At 36.5% G+C, this 27494-nt stretch overlaps 1 protein-coding gene across 1 annotated transcript in view; it reads right to left on the reverse strand.

Annotated features, from left to right (window-relative positions):
- The window catches only part of LOC140166988 (uncharacterized), a 113980-nt gene that overhangs the window by 48728 nt on the left and 37758 nt on the right, over positions 1-27494 (reverse strand). The window contains exons 11-22 of the mRNA XM_072190470.1: positions 26893-27097; positions 24372-24686; positions 19747-20061; positions 17230-17511; positions 15113-15397; positions 10700-10972; positions 9733-9920; positions 9055-9178; positions 6917-7183; positions 4836-5117; positions 2343-2512; positions 1173-1332 (exon numbers count right to left, since the gene is read on the reverse strand). Of these exons, the coding sequence (XP_072046571.1) occupies positions 1173-1332; positions 2343-2512; positions 4836-5117; positions 6917-7183; positions 9055-9178; positions 9733-9920; positions 10700-10972; positions 15113-15397; positions 17230-17511; positions 19747-20061; positions 24372-24686; positions 26893-27097 (2866 nt within the window). The remainder of the gene's footprint in view (positions 1-1172; positions 1333-2342; positions 2513-4835; positions 5118-6916; positions 7184-9054; positions 9179-9732; positions 9921-10699; positions 10973-15112; positions 15398-17229; positions 17512-19746; positions 20062-24371; positions 24687-26892; positions 27098-27494) is intronic.

Here is a 27494-nt window from a genome sequence, read left to right on the forward strand (position 1 = left end):
CTAAAACATTAACATGTGATTTTCCCACCCATCTAATTTGCATATTTGCATAATTAATTAGCATTATACTTAAACCTAATTAATTATGCAAATATGCAAATTAGATGGGCGGGAAAATCACATGTTAAAGGTTTAGGTCATAGAGACACATTGGCAAAGTTTCAGGTCAAAATTCTTAAAGATAAAATTAGTATGAAGATTTATACATAAAATATTGGCAAAATATTGGCAAAAATTAATATTAATGAGCACATTTTGCCAATTTTCCTCATTAACTTCATCAATATAAAAGCAAAAACAATAGAATACTAAGAATCTTTCAACAGCAATATCTCAAAAACCGTTTGTCCGATTTGGCTCAAATTTTGGAATTAAGATTATTTTGCATACCTCTCTGCAACAAGTCTATTTTAATCTCAATCAGAGCAACTTGATTTTGCCTTTCGTACCACCTTAACTTGACTGTTTTACATCATTCCTAATGTTTCTACAACTTTTGAATACGATTATGATGTCACTTTATCTATTGCTAAAAATTCAACTTTGAGGTGCAGAATTCAACAGGGTTTTTGCCACAATTTTACCAATTTTTTTTCTTTGAAATTTCCACAAGTAAACACATGTTTTGATTTTCTTGTAAATACCTGGTAGGATTGTGCATATGATTAGCATGGGGTATAGATGGGGTATAGTAGTTCCTGGAAACAAATTTTTTTTAATCGATTTAAATAAAACAAATCTGATTTAAATAAAAATAAAAAAAATTTAATTTAAAAAAAAATCAACAACCCTGGTTTTGGTGAATCCAAACAGGCAGTATGTTATAACCATGGACGAAAGATAACAGACCATGTACAATCAGTCAAAGTCTCAGCATCACCCGATAATGAGGGCCGATTGTTCCATGAAATGCGACAGGCGAGACTGCTACGCACTTACAGCATATTTTTACAGACTATTGAGTAATCCGAAGCACGCAACTCTCTATCGCGTATACACGAAGGCATGCAACGCTGGTGTGATTGTTAGACATGGCACGATCGAACAATCGGCCCTCATGAATATGCGAGATTTCACAGCATACAATGCACGGGATTTTGACTGATTGTACGTGGTCTGTTATCTCTTTCGTCCATGGTTGTAACACCTGCTTTGTCTTTCCTCCTACTTACTTGTTAGCACCGCTTTGTACGCACGCTCATCAGAGGTAGTGCCAACAACGGTAACACAGATGATGTACCAACGGGTTGGTAACAGCTCGTATGGTGTTCCGTTAAATTCATCACCAAGATTGTAGAAGTGGTGGAAAAGTTCTCCATCATCTGGGGCCACCTGAATAAGATAAACATTGAAGTTTAGATTTCTAAAGTGGATATCCTAGAATGGTTGATTAGTACTGCTCCCGATTCCCTAAAAAATTTACATCGGACAAAAGTAGGCCTAAGGAGAAAAGGGTGATCCAGTTGATACTTTTCTTTGTAAGATAGAACACATTTTAATTGTAAATATGTTGAAAACATCTCAAATTCAGGATAAAAAGGACTGCACTCCCTTTATACAGTCCTTAATATTAGCATGTTATAATGGGAGACATTTGAAGTGGCAAATTATTGGTTAGGGAATGGCACTATATACAGTGAATACAGTATTAACCCCCTGAGCACTACCTGCTGATCTAAGATTGCCTCTGATTGGTCAATTACATGATATTTTCACTTTAATCACCAATCAGAATGGAGCTTTGCAAAGAATTCACCCCAATTTTTGTGTGTGGGGAAATTATTCTAACAATGTTGCTGATTGGGCCAATTGATAATGAAAATTTCATTTTGACCAATCGGCAGTTAGTTCTCATTGGGTTAACAAGGGTGGGATGGCAGGAGCCATATTTTTCCAGTATTAGCCATTTATCAAGACCGTTCTCGAAACACAAGTCTTGCAAGCTTTTGCAACCACCAGCTTTCCGGATTACTTCATGCACTTTTGGTAAAAGAAGTATAAAAATAGGGATGACGGCCCCATTCTCAAACTACTAGTCTCGCTGGTTTTTTGTGATTGAAGCACTGATTGTTAATGCTCTACGTGCTGGCCAAAGGATTCATCATAAAAAGTTTTGGGATATCCCAAAATATCAAGCACTATCTTAAGAACCACTGAGCCAATACTAGGCTTTTTTATACTCATTTTAATGTATTTTTCATGCTGATTCCAAAAATGGTCATTAAAATTAACAATTCTGAAATTTTTGAATAAAAAAAGAAAGAAACTTGTTGTCTGCGGTCGACACTAGCATGGAGAGAGTCATTGGGAGTGAGACCTGAATTCTTGGCCTTATTACATACCTTAACTTCATCGATACTATTCACTGTGCTGCCATCAATGGTGTACAAGTTGAGAACGTAACCATCAAAGTCAAACCCAGATGGAGCATCCCAGTCACTCCAGGCAACCGTGAAGGAATCGTAGGAGACGCATGCGCAGATGATGTGCAATACAGACTGAGGAAGATTAGCTATTAAAACAAGACAAGAAAAGATAAGATTATTATATTATTTATTATAGTGGGGAGTGAGTGACATCATTGGGCATTTCATTATATGCAGCTTCAAATCATGGTTTGATTTTGCTTCGCAAAGCACTTTGAGGTCTTCGGACTGAAAGCGCTATGTAAGCGGGTTATTATTATCATTATTATTATTATTATTATTATTATTATTATTATTATTAAGGTTACATATTGCATAGGATATATAGGGTTGTTGAACTTGAACCCATGATTCTAGAATAAGATGACTTCTCAACATATGATATTTTATAACTTGATTAAAGCATTTCAAAAATTTAATCCCTTGTGTGACCTTTAACCTCAATAACTCATGCTCATACTCTCTTCTATTATTTGAAGCAAAAATATTGCATTGATTCGCAACCTCATGGTCATACTGGGTTGCCAATGGTCTCTAATCTCAACTATCATTATCGGGTGATGCTGAAACTTACAAGACCCTAAACGCATTTCAAAATTTTCTTTATTTGATGAAGGTTGAATGAAGATTAACGAGAATTTCACAGTTCTCGACCTGCGCGGTCTTCAACACAAAGCGTCAGCTGCAATGCCTCCACCATGAAGGCAATCATATTAACAGGTGCCATTTCACTTGACCCCAAAATGACCTTCACATTATTTGCCTCACTAAGGTGGCCGTTCCCACCAAATTTCCTGAGCCTGCTGCAGTCAATGCCGATTTGACCCAAGATGATCATCCCGTATGAACCCCAAAATGACCTTGACATTTTTGCCTTGTTTCAGTGGTCATCCTCACAAAATTTCATGAACCTGCAACAATTGATGGCAATTTGACCATGGATGACCCTGAACGACCCCAAAATGACCTTGATATTTTTTGTCTTGCTACAATAGTCATTCCCACCAAATTTCATGAACTCACACCAATCTATGGCGATTTGACCTCGGATGACCCCAAAATGACCTTGACTTCCTATAGTGCCCACCAAATTTGATGAACCTGCCTGCAACAATATATGGCGATTTGACCCCGGATTACCCCAAATGACCTCACAATGACCATGCGATTACGCATATTTTGCGCAAAGTAATTCTTAATTGGACAAAGCTATTTTTGTAATGTGTACGCTCGATTCGTTCAACAAAGTGAAGTGATCACATGGCTAGTGACAATTGCTAGTGTTAAAATTTGTATTTTCTAGGCCTATTATCGACATCGACGATTTATAAGTCAACACTTCGTCGGGGAAAAAATATGACAATCGACACATGTCGAAACTCGTAATGAGATTTAAAAATGCTGAAAAAAGTTGATAGATAAGCTTAAAATCATGCCGATATGAGTTACAAGTGCTGACTTCCGGTGTAAACATACTTCCTGGTTCGTTGTACTACTTCCGGGTTCGGGTCAACTTCAGGAGGTAATTTTTGACTTTCCAATGAAAACAAGATCATACGGTAATCGTACGGTAAGCTTATTCGCACAAAATAACATGGAAATTAAATTTTTTACTTTTTGATATGTGTCCTAATGTGTTGAAAAAGGACAATTTATTTTGACATGTCGGATCTAGGGTCATATCAACGATAATACGACAGTCAATAACAGGCCTAGTATGTACCACATCTGTCTCTATTGACGTATGTCACCTTGTATCTGTTTCACTAACTTTCAGCATTAATTTGATCCATTTTAAAGTAAGACCAGGACAGAAGATGAGAAATTGGCACCAATTAACACTTTCTTTCTTCGTCTAAACCATGTTGGACTTTAGTTAACTTCCTCTTGGTCTCCGTTAATTTTTGTCAAATGTGTACGGTACAATGTTTTTGATTGATCTTCATTCAGGGCAAAGTGTATGCATGCTTAAGTAGCGTGCACACGAAGATTTATTTATCTTTGTTGAATGAAGACATTTTCAGGGTCTTTGACTGTCTGTGGTTAGTCCGTAGTTGTCTGTGTGTATCCAAATGAACCCCACCCCAGCCTCTTGCAAATTGTAATTATTTGCTTCTTGTGTTTGTAACATAAACCCCCTAGACACTATACTGGTCACTTAACAGCATTTGTGATTGGTTGATACCTTGAAATGCTCATTTCAATTGTCAATTAAGGCTAGGCTTTTAACTATTTTTGGTCAAACTTGCATTTGCAGATGATCATATATTTAATACCGTCCTTGATTGGTTCAAATTTGGACACAAAATTCATTTTGGCCAATCGGCAGGTAGTTCTCATGGGATTAAAAAACACATGAAAACAGATTCTCTGATGCAAATTCAATGTAAGCAATTGAACCACACTTACTTGGTGTTAATGTACGGGAGTATGACTGTGAAAAGTAATAGTCGTCACTATTTTTTATAACAGACGATAGTGTTACGTCCACTTCATGACCTGGCAATAGGCATTTGATGACGTAGTCTCTATGCCAGAAAGGCACTAATCCAGGGGTTTGCTGCGGTGCGATGACGGGATTAAAATCAATTGCAAAATAGTCGATGTCTTGGCGGTATGGCCATGACCAACTGATGCTGATGGATGTCTGGTCTACCTTCTCTACCTCAAATGGTTGTACTTGTGATGGTTCTGTGTTTTGGGTGGATGGAAATATCAAATAAATATGTAACATGTATTTCATGTAAAAAGGAATAAAAACAACACACAATATTCAAAATTCCTGTGCCAAAATTGCCTGTGACAATGACGGCATGGTTATTTGTGCTCAATTGTCATCAGCCTTCATTACTGGGACGTCATTGCCACAGGCAATTTTGGTGCCGGGAAATTTAAATATCGCGTGGTGAGAGAGGGCTATTTTTAAGGTCAATATGAATTTCTTTTAGATAAAATCACAGGATTTGTCCTTGATAATTATTTTTCTAACACGTAAGGCAGAATGTTGTGAATGCTGGAGTGTTCCTTTAAATTTTTGATTACACTTTATGAACCTTAAAGTTGGTCTTAACATGGGAATTATGGACACTTTTGGGCTTAACTGCTAAAATGTTAGTATAAATTATACAGAAGTATACATATCTGGAATAGCAAACACTCAAATGATCATATTTTGGAGAAAATCCCCCCCCCCAAAAAAACATTTTTTTTTGCAACTTGCAGCTCAAACACAAAACATTCCAAGCACACACTTGGTGCAAAGTGTAATGCTTGCGATGCACAGTGGGCGCACGGTTCTGTGAGCTAATTTGTTTGATCTGCGCAAGTTGTTTTCACCGGCACTTGGTTGTTTTCAAAGGCCCAACATAGCTCAGTCCCGGCCTATAAAATGGTAAAAATAATTTTACCATTTTTGAGAAACATTTACCAAAAATAGGGATGGTGGTCCCAAACAGGTCAAAGAAAGGAAGATTTAAATCTAGGTGTTAGATTCAATCAAATGATTTTCATCGCATTCCTACCAGAAGGCATCAGAACTGCAAATTTTTATAAGAAATATACAAAATCACATTATATACTTAGTTCTCCAGTGTGTCTCTGTGGCTTAATTGGTTTGAGCGTCGTGCTAGATGCACTGGGTTGTTTTTTTTCAACTTCTAAGCGTGCCAGCTGCTCTGGGTAAAGATTATAATATCTAGTTTATGAAAATTAATAAAAAGCATTTTACCCAAATTTTATGTCACAGATTGATTCATCAAGTTTTTGCCATTCTAAATATGAATACCTTTATATACTTAAGACCAACAATTTAGCAGTTAGCAGTTATCAGGCCGAAAGTTTTCCATAATTCCAGGATTGAGACCAATCTTAAAGAGTTATGAAAAAATAATCAAAAGTAGAGAAACATTCATAATTATCTTCTTTTATCACTGAATAGATTCATCAGGTTTGTAGATATACAGTAAAATAATTTTCTTGTGCACAAAACCAAAGTATTTTATCGCTTGACGGTTTCGCCTATCATGGTCGACAGGTATCATCAGAATGATGTTGGTAGATCCTTACTTCGGTAGGACGATCCGAACTGTAGAGGTGTATTTACAGTCAGGAGAGGATCATACATGTGACTAAGTAAATACACCCTCTACAGTCGGGATACGTCCTACCGGAAGTAAGGATCTACCAACATCATTCTGATGATACCTGTCAACCATGATAGGCGAAACCGTCAAGTGAGTAAAATACTTTGGTTTTGTTCAAAAGAAAATTATTTTACTATCTTCTTTTAATTTTAAAGGCCGTTGGTACTGGTGCTTGGTCTAGAGGACAGTGGTGCGAAATTACTATCTGTGCAATTACGGTTGAAAGCCTCTTAAAATTGCTCCCTTTCGAGGTAGAATGGCCCAAGTACTTCAACCGTTTTGTGACCCAGCAGAAAAAATAATAATAAATAATAGAGTAAAAAACACTATTTCTAAATCACTACTTACTTGTGAACACTTTGATGCTGTCAACTTCGTCAGGATCAACCCCTGTGCCTCGCAGTAAAGTCACATCATACGTCTGACCAGCGGCTAAGCTCCCGATTGTTTGGGAGCTGGCAAGATTGCTATTGATATTAAACCTGTATAGAGAACCCTGCGGCGGTGGGCTTACATCAATTTGGTACCGGGAAGACCCGGTTAATTCACCCCAGAGTAAGCTGAAGCTGTTCTCCTCACAGGCCTGTACATAGATTTTATTGGCAGCAGGCACAGCTGAAATATGAGAGCATATACATGCCATATCAAAATATATTCAAATTAGGGCTTATGGAAAATGGTTAAAGGGCATTGGACCTGAACCAATTTCTGAAATAGGGAACAAAAATTTACATCTATATATCTCATTCTAATGACATAATAAAAAAAATAAATGTTGGTGATTTATTTTAATGTGCGCTTCATCTAAGCATGACCTAGTTATCAGCACACTTCAACAATTATTCCGCTGCCATTAGGATATATCAGATTAATTTCCACTTCACCAAGTCTGCAACTGATACGGAGGTACTCTCAACAACTTAGATTGTGATTACACCCAGCAGCTCCCCATTTTACACCTGGGTGGAGTGAAGCAATTGGGAATTAAGCTATCTTGCTCAAGGACACAACGCACTGGCTGTGGTGGGGCTCGAAGCCGCAACCTTTTGATTATGTAGCTCACGCCATAACCATTAGGCCCCCAGGCTATTCCAATTGAAATAAATACACATACACCCCGTATGGAAGACAGGACCTAAATCATCCACACATGGAGTGTGAATTTCAAAAGGGATTATTTGAATGGGTGGCTTCATGAAAGCTATACCCCTGTGTGATGGATTAAGGTTGGTCTGAACCCTGGAATTCTGGAAACTGTCGGGCCTCATAACTGCTAAATTGTTGATCTAAAGTATATAAAAGTATACATATTTAGAATGGCAAAGACTTGATAAGTTCATCTGTGAGGTCAAATTTGGACCAAAATGCTCATTTTTGGCCCAAAATCCAAAAATACTGGTTTTTTTATTAATTTTTAAAAACTAGATAAAAATATCTAGGAGCCGTTTTTTTATTTTTTTTAATTTCTACCAAATTTCGAAATTTGCACCAAAAATGGTTAAAAATGCTGAATTTTCCAAAAAATCATAAAAAAGCCCAAATTTCAAATATTTTCGGTGAACTTGGTCAAAATTTAAAAAAACTAAAAAAAAGACTCCTAGATATTTTTATCTAGTTTTTAAAAATTAATAAAAAAAATTTTGGCCCAAGAATTTTTTGGTAGATAAAAATATCTAGGGACGTTTTTTTTTTTTTTTTTTTTTTTTATTTTGGGCCAAAAATCAGCATTTTGGCCCAAATTTGACCTCACAGATGAACTTATCAAGTCTTTGCCATTCTAAATATGTATACTTTTATATACTTTAGACCAACAATTTAGCAGTTATGAGGCCCGACAGTTTCCATAATTCCAGGGTTCAGACCAACCTTAAGGTCATGTCTTCCATAGGAGGTGTACTGATTTCAACTGGAGTACCCCAATAGACCTCTGTATGGTGTGACGTTAGTAAGTTACTTGTGACTGTTAAAATGTGCCAGCTCCGTTACTCAAAGGGATTCACTGACTACAACTCTTCCTATACATTTGTACAGGATCCGACCATTGTTAATCTGTGAGGAATCCACACTTTGCCAGTAGGGTAAAAATAATTTAACTATAGACCACTTGACATGTGACGTCATTGCCCAGCAGTATATGCGGGCAAATTATGGCAATTTCCATTGTTCTTTGTCCTGCAATGTGCGTATGCATTATAGTTTGCTCAGGGCACATGCATTTTAAATCGCCTACCACATTTCATATGGTACAAGAAAGTCATTGAACAGTGTAGCGGTTCGTTCAAGCATATCGATAGACCGGTCCCTCACCTTTGTTGATAAACAGTGATGTCAAGTGGTCTATAATTAATATCATTTACATAGCATTGCCTAGAGGAACTTGGACATGGAATTGTTGTTTCAAGAGGGTCACTATATAGGGTTGTAGGATTGGCTGATACCCAGCTACAATTAATAGTCCCTACCTAGTATGATCTAAAGGAACTTACTTGTATAACATGGAACTGCGGTTTCCAGAGGATCACTAGGGGTTTGCAAGCTTAATTCGTATCCAGCTTTAATTGTAGCTTTGCATGTGTATTCTGTATCTGGTTCCAATCCTCTCCACACATACTGTGCAAATCAAGAGTGGAAAGTGAAAAGTGAACAAGATTCTGTTATAAACAACAACAATAACAAGAAGATGACGTCAAAGGTGTTGTCCTCGTCCCCTGGTGGTCTTGGGTATGAGTAGGTTGTCCCAAACTGGATCTAAATCCAGTCCAGTGTCTCTGTTCAAGTTCTGTTCTGGTGTGACGTCATCGAAGGTTGTCAACAAGCCATAAACCATCAGAGCCATAACATCCGGCTGAGGACGCAGTTGGTACTGTGAAAGCGCTCCCGGTAAGCGATCAAATTTTAAGTAGTGTTGAAGTCAAAAAATTCTTCTAATTTAAATTATACCACTACGTATGAATTTACAATTTTATATTGTTAGAATAATTTTACCATGCAAAACAATTGGAGTGAATTATTTGCAAAGCTCTATTCTGATTGGTGATTAACGTGAAGATAGCATGTAATTGACCAATCAGAGGCAATGTTAGATCGGCAGGTAGTGCTCAGGGGGTTAAACAACAACAAAGATAATAACAAATCCCTACTTTGTTTGTTTGTACCCTCCTCACCTGTTGCAGTCCGGAAGCTCTTTGTCCATTCTGAGTAACTGAACGTAGCAGTTCATCATCCTCATTATATATTTCATACACAACAGTATGCAAATCATCAGGGAAATCTTGTCCCGTAGGTGAATTGGCCTCAACCGTTACTGTAGTCGGGCCTCGGCTCACTACTTCCAATGTAGGTTGGAAAGGCTCTATAATGACAACAACAAGAAAAACGTTTTTATATAGCGCAAAAACATCAAACGACCCATCATTGGATTATCCACCTAATAATTTAGGTACTGGTTTAAGAGTACACAATAATATACAAGCAAGAAGATATAAATTACATGCATAAAGTACACTCTAAAGGTCTATGGCCGACACAAGCAAATCAGAACTACATAGCAATGCAAGGACACATCTCACATATCCAACATCCCACCCCCACCCCACACTGTTCACATTTAGAATCCTAACCATTCACTTGATATTCAGCTCCTGTAGCAAGATGTTGCACTCATTTTGCATAACTCACAGCACATAACAGCACTGTGACACAAGTTGTCTCAAACAGCTCCTTTTTGGTGGTGGTTGGTATATATACATTGTACAGGGATGTGAGTGGGTTAAAAATCCATTTTCTGAAAATAAACCTGGCCCTTGGACAGGTGGCAGATTGCTTGTGACTGTGGCATCAAACATAATGGGGGCTTATCTGGGAAATAGGCTTTGATAGGGGTTGAAGGTGTATACCCTTTTAAAATGATTTAATTCCGGAAATGTAAAAAAAAAATACATCTCATTTTTTTTATTAGAAGTTCTTCAGATGAGTTCCAAAATGCAGACCAAGTCAGAACATTGCCTTGATTGAGATGCACAGCACATCCCATCATGATATATACATCCAGGTCCAAGTTCAACATATAGTTGACGGTATTGCATAAACTTCAAATCATTTCACAAAGAGCAAAAATGAAATGCCACTCACCTGTATATTTAGTAGCAGTGTCAATAATTACACCACTATCTTTCAAGAAAATGCTGTACTTCTTAGAAGCTCTAAGTCCTTCAAATTTGTAGACACGATTGTTGCCGGTAAGAGGGAGGTCTACAATATCATTAAAGTCAGGGTTACCAGCAGGAGGTGGACCTGGTCTTGGGCATATCTGGATAGTGTCGGCATCCTGACATGGCCCCCAGCGTACTTCAATCCAGTCTTTGTACAGTGAAGTAATGATGATCTCACAATCAGGAATGGCCACTGATTATTTGAAAAATAAAAATGAATATATTGTCATGAAATTATTTTTGTTCCAAAAACCAGACAATCAGAGATCTAAAAGTGGAGTTGCCACTTGGGTCGAGGTGTTATCGACACAATTTCTTATTCAACACTTTGTCAGGGGAAAAAATATGATAAACATACTTCCTGGTTCGTTCTACTTCCAGGTTCGGGTCAACTTCAGGAAGTCATTTTTGACTTTCCGATGAAAACATGATTGTACGGTAAGTTTATTTGGACAAAATAGCATGGAAATTTTGGCTTTTTTTTCTTTTTGATATGTGTCGTAAACTCGTAAAGTGTCGAAAAGGGACAGCTTATTTTGACATGTCGGATTTAGGGTCATGTCGACAATAATTACACATATGACAATCGATAACACCTTGATAATATGACACATATGACAATCGATAACACTTGGGCGTTGTCAAAATTCCTGAAAACATGGAAAACCCATGAAAATGTGCTTTTCCCTATCCTTTTGCAGAGAAAGGATAGAGCAAAAATTGCCAGAAATGAGTAAATTTGCTTTGAAATTTCCTGAAATCAGGAAATTCTCTGAAAAGTGGCATCTCTGTAAAAGATCTATTTGGATTGGTTACTCAGATGATTATATCATGCAATCAACCAATCAGGGGCATTGTAAGAAAGGCAATAGTGCTGGTGGGGTTACAATATTGAACACTCTGGTGTATATGCAAGTTCAAGCTAGCTGCTGATGTCAGTTTGCTCTTGAAACATTGGCCTATTCAAGTTGAAATCCATACTCCCCCCCATGGAAGACAAATAAAGTCACCAACTCAGGTAACTCTATTTGAAATTCACACTGGGTGTGAAAGATCAAAGCCATATCTTCCATAGCTGGTGTATGGATTTCAACTGGAATAGCACATTGCTTTCATGGATGCTGATGGGAAGTCCAGTTGATTGCAATAGTTAAAGAATTAGGTTCTGTGTGTGACCGAAGAACATAAATACAAGTATATCCAATAGCGGAACTTCCTTTGAAGTGGTCTCTGTTTTGCTGCTATACAATTGAAAGAATAGACTTTAGTGCTGCCTTGAACCAAATTCCTGCTAGGCTTGACTCTAATACAAACAAATAATCAATGGAAGTTGTAAGGTACATGTGACATGTGCATATGAATTGAGGTGAAGAATAACAATTATAAAACACAGAGTTAATAAACGTCAGATAAATAAAGTAAGATTTGTGAAATTATTTGCCACGGTGAAAACATGCATTAATGGAATTAATTTCTAGGTGTGGAAAATATTTTAAATTTCACCATGGTGTTTATTTCCAATTGTTTTATAGGTTTTTAATTTCATATGAATAATTGCCAGCACTCCATACTGTAAAAGAGGCTGATGGATACGATGACCACGCTATTCAAAACTACCTATCCAACAGGTGTGTCCGAAATAGAAATCACTTCATCGGACACAATCAATATTTCTATTGAATTGGGTTGGACATCCATGTATGCAGTGATGTCAATTTGCTCTCAAAAATAAGTTGTGCTGTGTTGATATTGGGCAAATATCTTGCTGTTGATTCGTACACTCTTAGATAGCGAGAACCAATCTGAGCAAATGTGAGAAAAATGTGAACCATGCATTAATAGTACATGTATATAATGCACGCTCCATGTAGTATGTGGACGCATTCATTTTTGTTGCGGGATATGCATTTATATTTGATTGTATATTTTCCAACTTTTTTAGTGACAAGTTTGTCATAAAAATAGTAAAAATCATGGGATTTTTTTGATGTGTATTAAATTGGTCAACAAATGTGTATCGCTTGTACTGAGATGTTGATGCATCTATGGCACTCCCCCCTGTATTTTGTATTATTAACTCTCTTCAGGCGGGTGTCGACTGCAGACGACAAGTTTAAAAAAAAAATCAAAAATTCAAAAATTTCAGAAATGTAAATTTTCATGACCATATTTGGAATCAGCATGAAAAATGCATTAAAATGAGTACAAACAAGCCTAGTATTGGTTCAGTGGTTCTTAAGATAGCTCTTGATATTTTGAGAAAATATGTCAAAACTTTAACTTTTTCCATTGAAGCGCATGGCTAGCACGCAGAGCATTAAAGTTTACCAATACAAATTAAACTTCAGGTACCTGACGGTGGCAAATATATGTTATAGTGCTAGTATCAAAGTTTTCTAAGTTGTCTGCGTTCAGTGGAAGTGGATAGTATTAGCATCTCCTTGGTTACAAAGAGATCTAACAGCTCTATTTTCATTGGCACTTATCATGTAATTCAACAATCAGGGGAAATGTAAAAAAAGGCAATAAGCACCCATTGGGTTAATGTACTAGCTCACATGTTGTTTGGCTAATACTTCTATGGCAATAAGTACCCATAGGGTTAATGTACTAGCTCACATGTTGTTGGGCTAATACTTCTATGGCAATAAGTACCCATAGGGTTAATGTACTCACATGTTGTTTGGCTAATACTTCTATGGCAATAAGTACCCATAGGGTTAATGTACTAGCTCACATGTTGTTGGGCTAATACTTCTATGGCAATAAGTACCCATAGGGTTAATGTACTCACATGTTGTTTGGCTAATACTTCTAGGGCAATAAGTACCCATAGGGTTAATGTACTCACATGTTGTTTGGCTAATACTTCTAGGGCAATAAGTACCCATAGGGTTAATGTACTCACATGTTGTTTGGCTAATACTTCTATGGCAATAAGTACCCATAGGGTTAATGTACTCACATGTTGTTTGGCTAATACTTCTAGGGCAATAAGTACCCATAGGGTTAATGTACTCACATGTTGTTTGGCTAATACTTCTAGGGCAATAAGTACCCATAGGGTTAATGTACTCACATGTTGTTTGGCTAATACTTCTAGGGCAATAAGTACCCATAGGGTTAATATACTCACATGTTGTTTGGCTAATACTTCTATGGCAATAAGTACCCATAGGGTTAGTATACTCACATGTTGTTTGGCTAATACTTCTAGGGCAATAAGTACCCATAGGGTTAATGTACTCACATGTTGTTTGGCTAATACTTCTATGGCAATAAGTACCCATAGGGTTAATATACTCACATGTTGTTTGGCTAATACTTCTATGGCAATAAGTACCCATAGGGTTAATATACTCACATGTTGTTTGGCTAATACTTCTAGGGCAATAAGTACCCATAGGGTTAATGTACTCACATGTTGTTTGGCTAATACTTCTAGGGCAATAAGTACCCATAGGGTTAATGTACTCACATGTTGTTTGGCTAATACTTCTAGGGCAATAAGTACCCATAGGGTTAATATACTCACATGTTGTTTGGCTAATACTTCTAGGGCAATAAGTACCCATAGGGTTAATGTACTCACATGTTGTTTGGCTAATACTTCTAGGGCAATAAGTACCCATAGGGTTAATATACTCACATGTTGTTTGGCTAATACTTCTAGGGCAATAAGTACCCATAGGGTTAATATACTCACATGTTGTTTGGCTAATACTTCTAGGGCAATAAGTACCCATAGGGTTAATATACTCACATGTTGTTTGGCTAATACTTCTAGGGCAATAAGTACCCATAGGGTTAATGTACTCACATGTTGTTTGGCTAATACTTCTAGGGCAATAAGTACCCATAGGGTTAGTATACTCACATGTTGTTTGGCTAATACTTCTAGGGCAATAAGTACCCATAGGGTTAATATACTCACATGTTGTTTGGCTAATACTTCTAGGGCAATAAGTACCCATAGGGTTAATGTACTCACATGTTGTTTGGCTAATACTTCTAGGGCAATAAGTACCCATAGGGTTAATGTACTCACATGTTGTTTGGCTAATACTTCTAGGGCAATAAGTACCCATAGGGTTAATATACTCACATGTTGTTTGGCTAATACTTCTAGGGCAATAAGTACCCATAGGGTTAATATACTCACATGTTGTTTGGCTAATACTTCTAGGGCAATAAGTACCCATAGGGTTAATATACTCACATGTTGTTTGGCTAATACTTCTAGGGCAATAAGTACCCATAGGGTTAATATACTCACATGTTGTTTGGCTAATACTTCTATGGCAATAAGTACCCATAGTGTTAATGTACTCACATGTTGTTGGGCTATCACTTCTAGCTTCACTTGGCTTGTTATCAGATTCTGTTCCAGCTATAGCAACCACTTCAATAAGGTAATTTGTGTCCGGTATTAACCCTACTACATTAAAAGATATTGCGTCATTTTCAACCCGCCCTTTCCTTTCGCGGTCACCGTTGTTGGTAAGATCTGTTGCATATATGATGTAGAAGTCTCTGTTTCCGGCTGCTTCATCCCATGTCACACCAATTGAGGTTAGATCAACGTAGGAGATAGTAATAGTACCTGGCTGACTGGGGCCTGAACAAAACAAAAGCAAAACAAAATATTGTGACTCCAATGAGCTATTCCAGTTGAAATCCATACACCCCCTATGGAAGACAACTTAACAGAGCTGCCAACATTTGAATGTTGAAAAAAGGGAGATTTCCTGTTGAAATCAGGGAGATTTGTCAAAATGTGTACATCTTAATGGATGAAACCATTTCCTTTTCAGGGAGATGACCAAAAATTATGGGTTCTGAAGCTAGGTTTAAAAGTAGGTAGTCTCCTGCGAAAAGAGGGAGAGTTGGCAGCTCTGAACTTAATCATCTTAATCATACACCAGAAGCGAGAATTCTAACCACTAAGCCCACAGATGAAATCATGAGTGTGCTGGGCATCAGCAGGTTATCCCAAATAGGATCTATTTCAAGTCCTTGATCACGATTTAGTCTTGGTTTTTGAGTCCTTATGTGGATGGCTTCAAGAACTCTCCGGGAATACTCTTTTTGTTCCTGTTCGAGCACCTTGACGTTTTCCCAATCAATCTGGTCACCTTTGGATCTTACAACATGTTCCCTGACCGCTGATTTGGAGCTGCCAGCAGTAGACTTGTGTTCGCTGAGCCTTTTCTCAAGTTTCCTGGCGGATTACATCGTAACATCATATGACGTCATTCTGTCAATCATATGATGTCATCAGTGAGGAATATCCCGATTGTAGACAAGATATCATCACAGCATCACCATCTGCTGAAGACGCTAGTCGGACTAGTGAAAACGTTCCAGGTGAGCGAAAAATAGTGTAGTGTTGAAGTTAAAACTTTAATTCATTTTATCTACCACTACGTATGAATATCCACTCATATATTTTGAGGTCATTGTGTGAAATCAGTGGGCCCAAAACAAAACCCGACAATTTTACACAATGAACTCAAAATAGATGGAGAAAAGTTATTATTGTCATTCATTACCGTCTTATCTGATATTTTGAACAAATCAAAATGGCATTTTATGTAATTTTATGTCATATTTCATTTCATTTCATTTCATTTTATTTAGCACTCAATATACATCAACAAATTGCAAACAAAAAGAAAATACAATAGATTGCACATTATGGATAAAATACTTTAAAATCTACTGTACATGTATGTAATTCAGGGTACCAGAATAAACTATTGCACGAGGTGACAATGGAATAAATACCAATGAGTACCAAGGATAGCCCAAAAAGCCTTCCGAAGAAAGCTTAATTCCATTGGGGTCCTTGTAAGGCAAAAAACATAAAACGCTGTTAAATATAAACGGTTATAATTATCGTTATTACTTCCCTACAAAAAATCGACCAGGCGAATTTAACATTCGCGCCGACAACAAGAGCTACCAATCACAGTAACACAAAAGCATTGCGTAGGTGTGTGCATTGCCATAACGTTTAGCGTATACACTCACTCCTCATGCGCAGAAAGCATTGTAGCGCATCAGGAGTTATTGCGAGTTATTAATGACCAATTTAGTGCAGGGTCATGCAATCAATATCTTTTAATTGGACCGCACTTGCTGCATATATTAATGAGGTTATGCATATGTCTTAATTATATGCTCTCAGGTCCTACAAAAATACTGTGCAAACGTTGCTATCCGATTCCTTTATTCAATTAGAAATTGGGCGATTGAATCTGAAATCCACACACCCTGTATGGAAGACACAGTTTTTATCTTTCATACAGGGGATGTACTCTTAAGTGGAGCAACCCATTCAGGAAACTCAACTCAAAATACACACTCCTTATGTTGGAGATTAAGTTGATATTTACCACAGGGGGTGCATGGATTTAAAATAGAATAGCCCATTGATTGTTTTCTTACATGTTCTACCGCAAACTTTTCGCATAACTTGTGGTACCGTTCCAATCCATAGCACTTCAACACAGTAATATGTGCCAGATTCCAAGTTAGTCAACGTTCGGCTGATAGGAGTCGATGACGTGGTGACAGTGATCTGATTGCCTACTTGCTGTTCATCAGCATCAAACACTGTGATTCTGTAGTTGTTTGTGGTAGGCAGGAACTCTTCGTCTCGTTGCCACTGGATATCAAGAGTTGTGATTCCAGCGTCTGTTATATCTAGTGCACCACGGAACGGAGCATCTATGCAATGAAGGAGATAATAATGTTATTTTTTTTTTGCCGTTAATTCACTGTTAATGCAATTATAGGGGCACACCATTTGATTTCCATTGGAACATGGGAGTTTTTTGAAATTAACAATCAGCAAATTTTTAAAAATTCAGATCGGATAAGGCTAAAATTTGATTCAGAAGATACCCATGCCTAGTATGTGATTGCCTCATCACAATATCTTTGCCTCACTATCACTCATACACATTATATTCAAGACACCTCATTGGTTGATTAGCACTCAATACTTATCAACCAACAGTGTTTGATACATATGTGACATGATCAAGGGGAATGCGTCGGATGTTGCTAATATTGATTTTGAGATATTAGCAAAGAAAGTGTTAAAATTCTTTTGACTTATATTGTTTTCAGCGATTGATAAATTGACATAACTTCGCAAAGAAAAGTTGTTCCTGAAGCTCTAAATGTCCTTTTTAGAAACATGTGAAAAACTCATTTATGACCAGGGTTGACATGTGATTCATTCCCTTTATCCTGTCACGTAATTACCACCCCAATGACTCTTATACCCTTTTATGACCCTTTGTGACTTAGCCACATATGTGCCATGTATGGGCATGTAAGAGACTGCTTCATATAGATTGATTTGTACGTACTTAACTCAAAGATTTATTAATTGTGTAACAGGAAAAGTTATGTTGTGTTGTCAAGTTTAGTATAAAAAGTTACAGAATTTAGGTACCAGGGATACAAACAAATATGTGACCCATTCCAGAAAAATTGACCTCAAGTTGGCTTGGCAAGTTCTGAGAATTAGGCAATCAAAGTTTGAAACCTCTCATTTCCAAAAGCAAGATATCATTAAAAAGCTTCTCTTTTTTTGCCTCTTATTCCGATTTAGTAAATCTCACTTTCAAGAAAAATACATTGTCAGGTAGATTTCACAGGAACGGTTCATCAACTCACATTTTAACCGTCATAAGTTTGTGTATTCTATTTTTTGAAAAAGACATGTTTCATTTTCATACCCAATCATTTAATTTAAGTAACACAAAATAAAATGAAAAGAAGAGCAACATTTTGGCACATACTCAAGATTCTGAATGCTTAGACTTATTCCAAGTCTTTGATTTTTTTTTACTCGATTGTCAGAAAACATGTTGAAAATGCATGATTTTGGCTCTTTTTTCAAGAAATTACTAAAATAGTGAACTATTTCTTTTATCTCCAGTTAGTACTGAATGAATAATTAGGATTGAGCTATGTTTCATTTGGCAGATCTTGATAATATTGTTTTAATACCAAAAAATTAGTGCTGTATTTTTCTGGAATAGGGAGTAATCCTACACATAAACATAACCTAATCCTAAACATACTATAGCCAAAATAACAAATTCTCGATCATGAGAGGATGTACCTTCTGCGTCAGCGTACTTTTCATAGAATAACACGATCGCGTGACCTGCATGACCGAACCTTGACCTTGCCTAGCAACGACCGTGTGATTGGTCAATTCTCAAAAGCTGTGTTTTACGCCCGTAAGCGCCGGTCTTTATGTAGTACGCTCGGCGCAAATAACTGTGCGTACCCAAGTAGGCTCTCATGATCGAGAATTTATTATTTTGGCTATAGTAACCCTGATTTTAATCCTAACACTGATCCTAACCCTATCTAACCCTTTTCCTACCACTAACCCTAACCTAAAATGCCCAAAACCCTATAACTTGAACCCATTTTGAACTAATGACTTTTTTTTTTTGATTTGTTCGGATTTTGACAACCCTGGATAACCCAAGAAAGCCTCTATTGAAGCTTATTTCCATTGGGGTCCATTTGAACACCGGGACGGATTGGGAACAGTCAGGGGTTAACACCCTACTCTTTTCAAAACTGGCTGCGAAATACATGTACAAGTATGGCTCTCTGCACACGGGACCGACGGCTTAACGTCCCCTCCGAAGGACGGAGTACTTTCAAGATTCATTTACCCAATTCTAAATGAACCATGGGGAGAGCGAAAGTCTGAAATTTAATCTGCAGAAGTTGCCAATTAATTTCAGACTTTTTTTCCAAGTCAATATCCCAGCAAATCGCCACCGCTGAATTGAACCGGGACCTCATGCACTAAAGGCAAGTACCTAACCATTGCACCACGCTCTCCACAAACTCTCCGCTCTGACCCTTCAGACAAACATGTTATTCCCCTTATTTTACGGTCCCTTGGCAAGAAAGTTTACTTACCCAAATCAACTTGGTCTTCACATAAAGTATTAGAGTATTGCCTCCTCCTGCCACTTTCCTCAATGTAAGTCAAAACTCCAACTCTATAAAATTGACTGAAATCTCTGTCGATTACATTCGTCAATTCTCTCATCTGGACATCATTGCCCTCTGTCAGTGGTGTATAAGATGAAGGGTTTTTAACAGGCTCTATGCAGACCTGGTAGCCGGTGAAATCAGTAGCCGGTAGCGATGAAGTACCCCAGCCAAGATCCACATTGTTATTCTCTATTTCCAGTACGTATAAGCTGCTTACCTTACCAGTATCTCCAAGACCTGTTAATTAGAGGGGAAGGCATGTCACATTAGGCATTTAAAAAATATTGTTTGTTTGCTGTGCCCAATGCAACAATATAAAAAAAAATGAATTACTAATTAATAAATTTATTCTATTAGTCAGAATTGGTGAATATTGCTCCATCTATCATGGACCTGGAGTGAACTTTGCATTGGAGTGTATAGGGTAGAGCCATAAGTTTTGTGACACAGAAAACGGACAAATTGGGTAGAAAATGGAAACCAGGATTTCATCTAGTTTGAAAAATGAAATTTGAAATAATTGAAAAAAAAAGTGAATAAAATTCAAAATTTAAATTTTTTTTTAAAAATGCGTGTCTGTTGTTGTTTTCAATCAAATACACATGTAAAAATGGGCAAAAGGTGATCAGACAAAACACACAAAGCCACAAGAAAACAGAAAAATCATGGAAAGTGACATATTAACAAAACGGAATTTCAAAAGTAGAAAACAGAAAATATATGACTCTAGTATAGGGCAATTACTGTTTTTGTTAATTCATTTAACCCCATGAGAACTACCTGCCTATTGGTCAAAAAGAAGTTTTCATTATCAATTGGACCAATCAGCAACAATGTTAAAATAATTTCACCACACAAAACAATTGACGCGATTCCAAATACAGCGCGCCACCAACGACGGCAGTGAAAATTGCCATTTCCTGTGTCTGGGGTCGACATCCTTTTTCATCAACCATAGCTGACCATGTTTGTGATTATTACTCTAAAAACACAATGTTTTATAGTACTTTTTGAAAAATTGTGAGATTTTCTGTGTTGAAGTGAAATATTGCAGTTTGATATTCACAGATGTCCTTTTCTAAAACCCGCAACTTGATGTTGATACTAGGTGTTTCCTTTTTGTTATACATTTTCTAAAACCGCCCTTTTTTGTTTTTAAACTTTACGATGCTTTTCAGCCCGATACGCGCGAGCCTAGTCAATGCGAAGTAGGCCTAGGCCTGTCCTTTTTTAATGGAAAACGCATCTAGGTTTTATTTTGGTTATTAGAATCAATTGTTTTAATTCTGTCTGAATTTATTGTTTGTTCAATACGATAATAACATAACACTAGCATACTTAAGAACATCCATACTATAGGTGTTGCGTTTTTGTAATCGGCCTACATTTTCTAAAAATTTTTTTTTTTTTTTTGCACGAAGACGCATAGCGGCCCGCCGGGCGGGATAGGCCTACAGCAAAGAAATAGTCAAGTCAATTTTAAAAAGATTCTTAATGTCTCATTACTTATAAACATGCATCACATTGGTTTGCCGTTTTTGTTATTATTGTAATTGTTTGATTTGTCCTTATTTTATTTTTAGCCTAAATTTGTATTTTTTAATTATATTAGGCCTACTATCAAACATTAAAAAATTACGATCGCAATAAAAAAACTTTGTAGGCATAGCCTACCGCATAAAAATAACATTTATTTTTTGTTAATATTTCAATTTGAGACTTTAATGCCTAAGTTCAGCAATACCTCATAGAGTTCTAGCATTATAATAAAGATGAAGAAAGTTTCAAACTGCAAAAGAGTACATGAATTTTAAAAGATCATTTATTTTAAGGCATATCAAGAAAATATGCATGAAAAAACTTCATAACTTTAGAACCAAGTATGCTAGACCGTTGGTGTTTTCAGTTTAAAATGATAGCCTATTGTACGTGTAATGTATAATAATTACAGTAACACAATTGTCAAAAATGCCTCCTTTGGCCCTCATGAACCAGATCGTGTCAGAATTAAGGTTTAAATTTGACAATTGTCATGCCTGATTTTAATATTAATTCATGTTTCTTTTTCATATTTTATTTTTACTTCCGCTTTCTTGCATGTCATACCATCTTTATTTCATCTTTCCCCTTTAATAATTCATAACCCAAGGAAATTTACTCTTAATGTAGGCCTAGGCCTACTCCCAAATAGCACACGTTGGTTGGAATGAGTTTTTTTTTAGTCATATTATCGTTCGGCACAACATTGAAAAATCAAAAACTTTTTCGACTAAATATTCAATTGGACAATTTTAAACACCTAGGCCTAGGCCTATACATGGTTTTTTTAAAGAAAAAGAAAATGAGAAAGATTAAAATCTTTCCCATTTTCTTTTTCTTTCTCATGAAATTATAAGTCAACACTGTGAAAAGAACTGAACTGTAGTGTAGCCCAACCTTTACGGCATTGTGGACTTTGGCCAAATTGGAAAGGTTTAAATTCGGAGGGTCGACATTTCTTGCATATTAAATAATGGATCAGGCCCATTGATCAAGGACTCAACCTAGAAAGTAAAGAGGTCAAATCTGGGGATGGACGCATTGTTTAGGTTAGGCCTGCTTCATTTGAGACTGAAGGGGCGAACCGGGACACCCCCCCCCACACACACACACCGATTTACGGTGAAGGATATACTGTACAATAAGGGACAATTTGCAGTTGATGTTTTTGACAAAAACAAGATAACTTAACATGCTTAACAAATAGTTTGGAGGCCATTATAGGCCTAAATGAAAATGAAAACATGCCTATTCATACAGAAGGGTAGGCCTATTCGAGACCCCGCACCAAATTTATTGAGGGGCTAAGCCCCAGCCCCGGTTCATAAGCCTATGTAATTTTGTTGACAGAATTGCACCACGAGAGTTTATTTTAAAAATTAACAGGTTTATTAATTTTGTTTAGTGCAAGTATATATTTTCTCCCGACATTATACATTGGGGCCAAAGTGTTTTGTTTATAGGGCTATATAGAAGGAAATGGCTTCTAAATTTCACGACCTTTTCGTGATCATACAGTAGGCCTACATCATGCTACAAAGAGCGTTTCAAAACGTCCCACGAAAAATGCTTTAAAACAATTAATTCATATTTATTAAAGTTTGTAAAAAGGTTATAAATGTAAAACATCTACAGGCCTAGGAAAAAAATAATAAAAATAAAAATAAGACAAGCGTTCAAAACTTTATGAAAACCAAAAGCTTTGATCTTAATCATGTATCACGCATGGTAATAATTATGGGAAAAGTTATCCAAACAAGAAAAAAAAAGGCACGAATTTGTGTTTTAGAGATTAAATTTCCTGTTTGAAATTGTCTTGCATCAAAAGCATTTGCTATTAGGCCTACCCAAACTCGAAAATTGACATTTTGACATCGTGTTTATAGGCCTAGATGGTCGATCAGAGACATCAACATTTTTGATATCGAGTTTTAACCGTAGATGGTTGAATAGGAATAGAGTACATTTTAAATTCGAAAACGTTTTAATCGTATTTAAAAAAATGCTTTACGCTGTTCATGCTGTTAAAATATGTATTGAATATTTCGTTATTATAAATATTGAGAATTAGGCCTACTTTACTTAAAACAAACAAGGTTTAAAAATTGGGGTTTTTTTAAGGATATATGCATGAGGGTCTAAGTAGGCCTATCCCCAATCATATTTTTTTTAAATCAAGTCTATTATAGGCCTACTTACAACAAAGCTTAAAGACCTGAAAGTGTTTTCTTTTCTTGTAAACGAGAGCCTAAAGTATTTTCCCAAGCGCCTCGGAAAGTTCGGAAAAGTTTGAAAATAAGGGTTTAATTGATGCCCATTATTTTGTGTGGGAATAGGCCTAACACTCTGAACATTCACAGAGGTAGGCCTAAACCATGACTGTCGAAATTTACTTTTAAAAGGAGGCAGAAATGAAAAAAAAATCGTCGGAGGGTTGAATCAACAGCTGATCATCATCAACGTAAATAAACAAAAGTGGTTGAGTAATCGATAGCAACACTCGTTTCCGTTTCCTTGGTCGATGGTTCATCGTCGCGTCGACGCGTCATGGATAACTGGAGTCAGCCAAATTTGATGAGTTTATAGGACAGCAGAGTAATTTTTTATTTATTATCCTAACATGATTATAATCCTCCATACATTTGTAGAGCTCCAAATAGTTATTGGTTTATTTTAAATTTTTATTATCATTTTGGCTTAATGAAGGCTCATTATTTTGGCTTCCTGACATTTATTACTAATTACTCATCAGTTATAATTTTTGTTAAGAAATAACAAATGGAAATATGAGAAAAATCATTATTTTGGCTTTGAAAATTTAAAAAAAACACAGTAATATGGTCAGTCTCACTTTTAAGTGACTACATACGACACTTTCACTTAAAAGAAATTTAAAAAATCTCAAGTCATATAAATAATTATGCAAAACTATTATTCAGGGTTTAGGTCCTCAATACACTGACTCAAAACAAAACAACCACACAAACAACAAGATGCATGAAGCTTACCAGTACAGATCTGCCTTTCTATATCCAATGCATCAAGTGCAACATTATTAGCATTACCCACTTCTGTGTATCTCCATCGCTCAAGTCGTAGCGTATAGCACTGCCCCGGGGCAAGGCCATCAATACGCTGCTTGACAAATGGATCTGTGGGACACGGGATTGCTGTGCAGTATTTCATGTCATTATTATTATCAGTCTCTGTGACTTTTAGATAATAGAAATCAAAGTCGTCTGGATTCTTGTCAACCTGCCACCAGACATCTACATAGGTTGGCCCGATTTCACCATCATACACAACATCAGACTGAATATTATCTGTTGGCAAAAGAAGAATTACTAAATCAAAATCAGATGCTTAGAGAGAATTTTTGTTGTTTTTACTATCCTCTACCGTGTGTTAGACGACAGGAAGGCACGATAAAGGTAGAGGAGAGTAAAAAAATTCATATCGTTTATTGTCATTCTTAATCAGATATTATTGTAACACCTATTGAGCAAAAATTAAGTTACCATATCATAAAAACTCCCCTTATTCTAAAATGAACAAAACTTATTTACAACTTTACTTACAACTTTACTTATTAATTCAGTTGCGCATACTGCAAGCGTGTTCGAGTATTACGTGCTAGGACTATGCATATATGATACAAAGTACTATACATGCGCACCTCTACAAGCATGTTACGCATTAAATGTGTGATTTGCATAAAGAATAGCTTTCTATATAAATGTTAGTTTCCAATGATAGCTGTAACTGATCACATTGTCCCCTTTTAATTTCGAGCCAAGCAAATGAGTAAAAACAAAGAAAATTACTATTTCATTCCAGCGCCTACAAGAGTGTTCAGAGTGAGGTTGAGGCATAGTCAAATTATGGCAATACTACGAGCGATCGACCTACTGATCATAAATAAATTTAGTTAATAATTTGTTTCAGCATATTTGTTATGTTCACACAAATTCCAACTTTCACCTTTAAAAAAAGGCGCAGTGATTTATAGTGTGCTACACACAGGCACAATGCCTAGACGTTGATCCACAAGCCTCAGCACACTTTACAAGTTGTTGCTGACCACTAAGGCCCACATCTGAATGTTGAAAATTGACTTACACCCCCAGCACCCAACCTATTAGTAGGGATAACCATCAAAATTTCATGTTGACCCTATTGCTACAAAAGATTGTTTTCTGAGTAGAACTAATCAACAGAAGTATTTTGGTGGTTAAATGGTCAAAATCGGTCAAAAACTTTTCGAATTATGAATTATCAAAGTTTCCCATTCTGACCGGTCATTGGAACGAAATAAATGACAAGGTCCAAAAATAGCAGTTGGGAGCAAAATTGGCATAAGCATATATTTACCTTTATATATTTCTTTATTTTAACATATTTGCAAACATGAAACAAGCATATTGTGAAAGTATCAAAGGGGTTTCTTATGAAATGGCACTTATCTAGTCACTGGCATAACTTATTTTTTCAAACCAAGGCATTGAAATCATGCATTTAGAGGACATTTGCCAAAAATCATCCAAGATAGCCGATATGGCACAAAATCAAAATTGCACTAAGTAGGTGAACTTTTTTTTCACAACCAAGAATTTCAATGTTATTGGGTTTAATATGACCAATTAGTAGGTGTATGTAAACAAAATCTTAAGTTTTGAAGGTCATTGACTCATTCACAACAATAGAGATTATCCTCATCATGCTCATGTGTATTCCTGTAGTATTCCTCATTCAAACCAAAGTAGCACTCAATACATTATGAGTATCTTTGTTCAAACCAATTCAATGCTTGACCTCGGAGTTACCTGCATGACTATCGCGGGCTATTTTGAAACAGTTATGGTTGCACATTCAGGTACTTCTTTTGAAAGTCCTAAACAAGGTATAGCCAGCAGCAAGTTGTAGATGTTATAGGCCTAAATATAAGAAAACGTTTAGGGTTAAGATCAGGTGAACAATACATCGAATGAGCACGAAACTTCACATTTATGTTCAGAAAGGTGTCTTCTTAACATGATTTGAAAGGAATATAAAAATTCCAAAGGGAAGCTGGTGATTTAATTTGTAACTCGAGATCTACTTGTTCAATTTTTTAACCTTTTTACAGAGGGTATGATAGAGGTATTACTGGCAACTCTGCCAAATTACAGCTCAGTAGGCCACGTTTTTCACCTGATCTTACTGATTTGAATATTTTGTGCCATTCTTGAGCAGTGCTAAACTCAGCCACTGGCAATTAAGCGCACTGTGGCGATGGACCAATTTTGACTTGCACTTACAGAAAAACAAAATAAGTTATGTTGCTGTAATTTGCAAGATAGTTACAAAATATAATTGGCAGTAACTTCCCCAAATTTTACAGAAAAATATTGAAAAATAAAAGAATGAGATCAATTTAGAAATGTATGTGCAAGCAGTGCACAGTTGAGCTCCCTGCATGTCTATGGGAGTGTTCTAATCAAGTTGATGGTTCATTGGTCATCCCTACTATTAGGCTTTATAATATCTTACTGTCATTGGCTGAAAGAGAAACAGTGTTTGACACAACGATGTCTCCTTGGTCTTCAATATATGCAGCAACTCCAAATGTGACCTGACATATGGCTGGTTTCTGGGCAAGATATCTTCCACAGGCACATCCATCCAGATTGAGATCTTGACAGCCAAAATCATCTTTAAAGGCTTGACATTCTGCTTCGGAGCTAGCGCTGGTAACCTGTAATAAGTAGGATCATACAATTTTGAAGTTTTAAATTTTTACAATGGGCAGGTTTTTCGACCATTTGGCAAAAAAAAGGGATTTTATTTCACGATAAGGAGAACTTGGTATTTGGTGATATGTGCATCATGGAATACAAAACATCATTTATTTCCTGAACATGTTCATCAGGACTATTATTGAAACATAATGTCAGATTTCTAGTCCAGTAAAAGAGTACTCACTGTGAATATTTCGAAGTCTAGCAGACTCCTTTTTCTACACTATTGTTGTTGTGACGATCTTCTGCTTACCACTGATGCTGGTTGCTCAGCAATGATGCAGTTACCAGTATTTTTTTCCAACAAGATCGTCAAACAGACGACTGAGATTGTAGTGCCCATCATCTCTGTTC

Source organism: Amphiura filiformis, chromosome 12 (assembly GCF_039555335.1).
Source record: "Amphiura filiformis chromosome 12, Afil_fr2py, whole genome shotgun sequence".
In the NCBI taxonomy this organism is placed as follows: Eukaryota; Metazoa; Echinodermata; class Ophiuroidea; order Amphilepidida; family Amphiuridae; genus Amphiura; species Amphiura filiformis.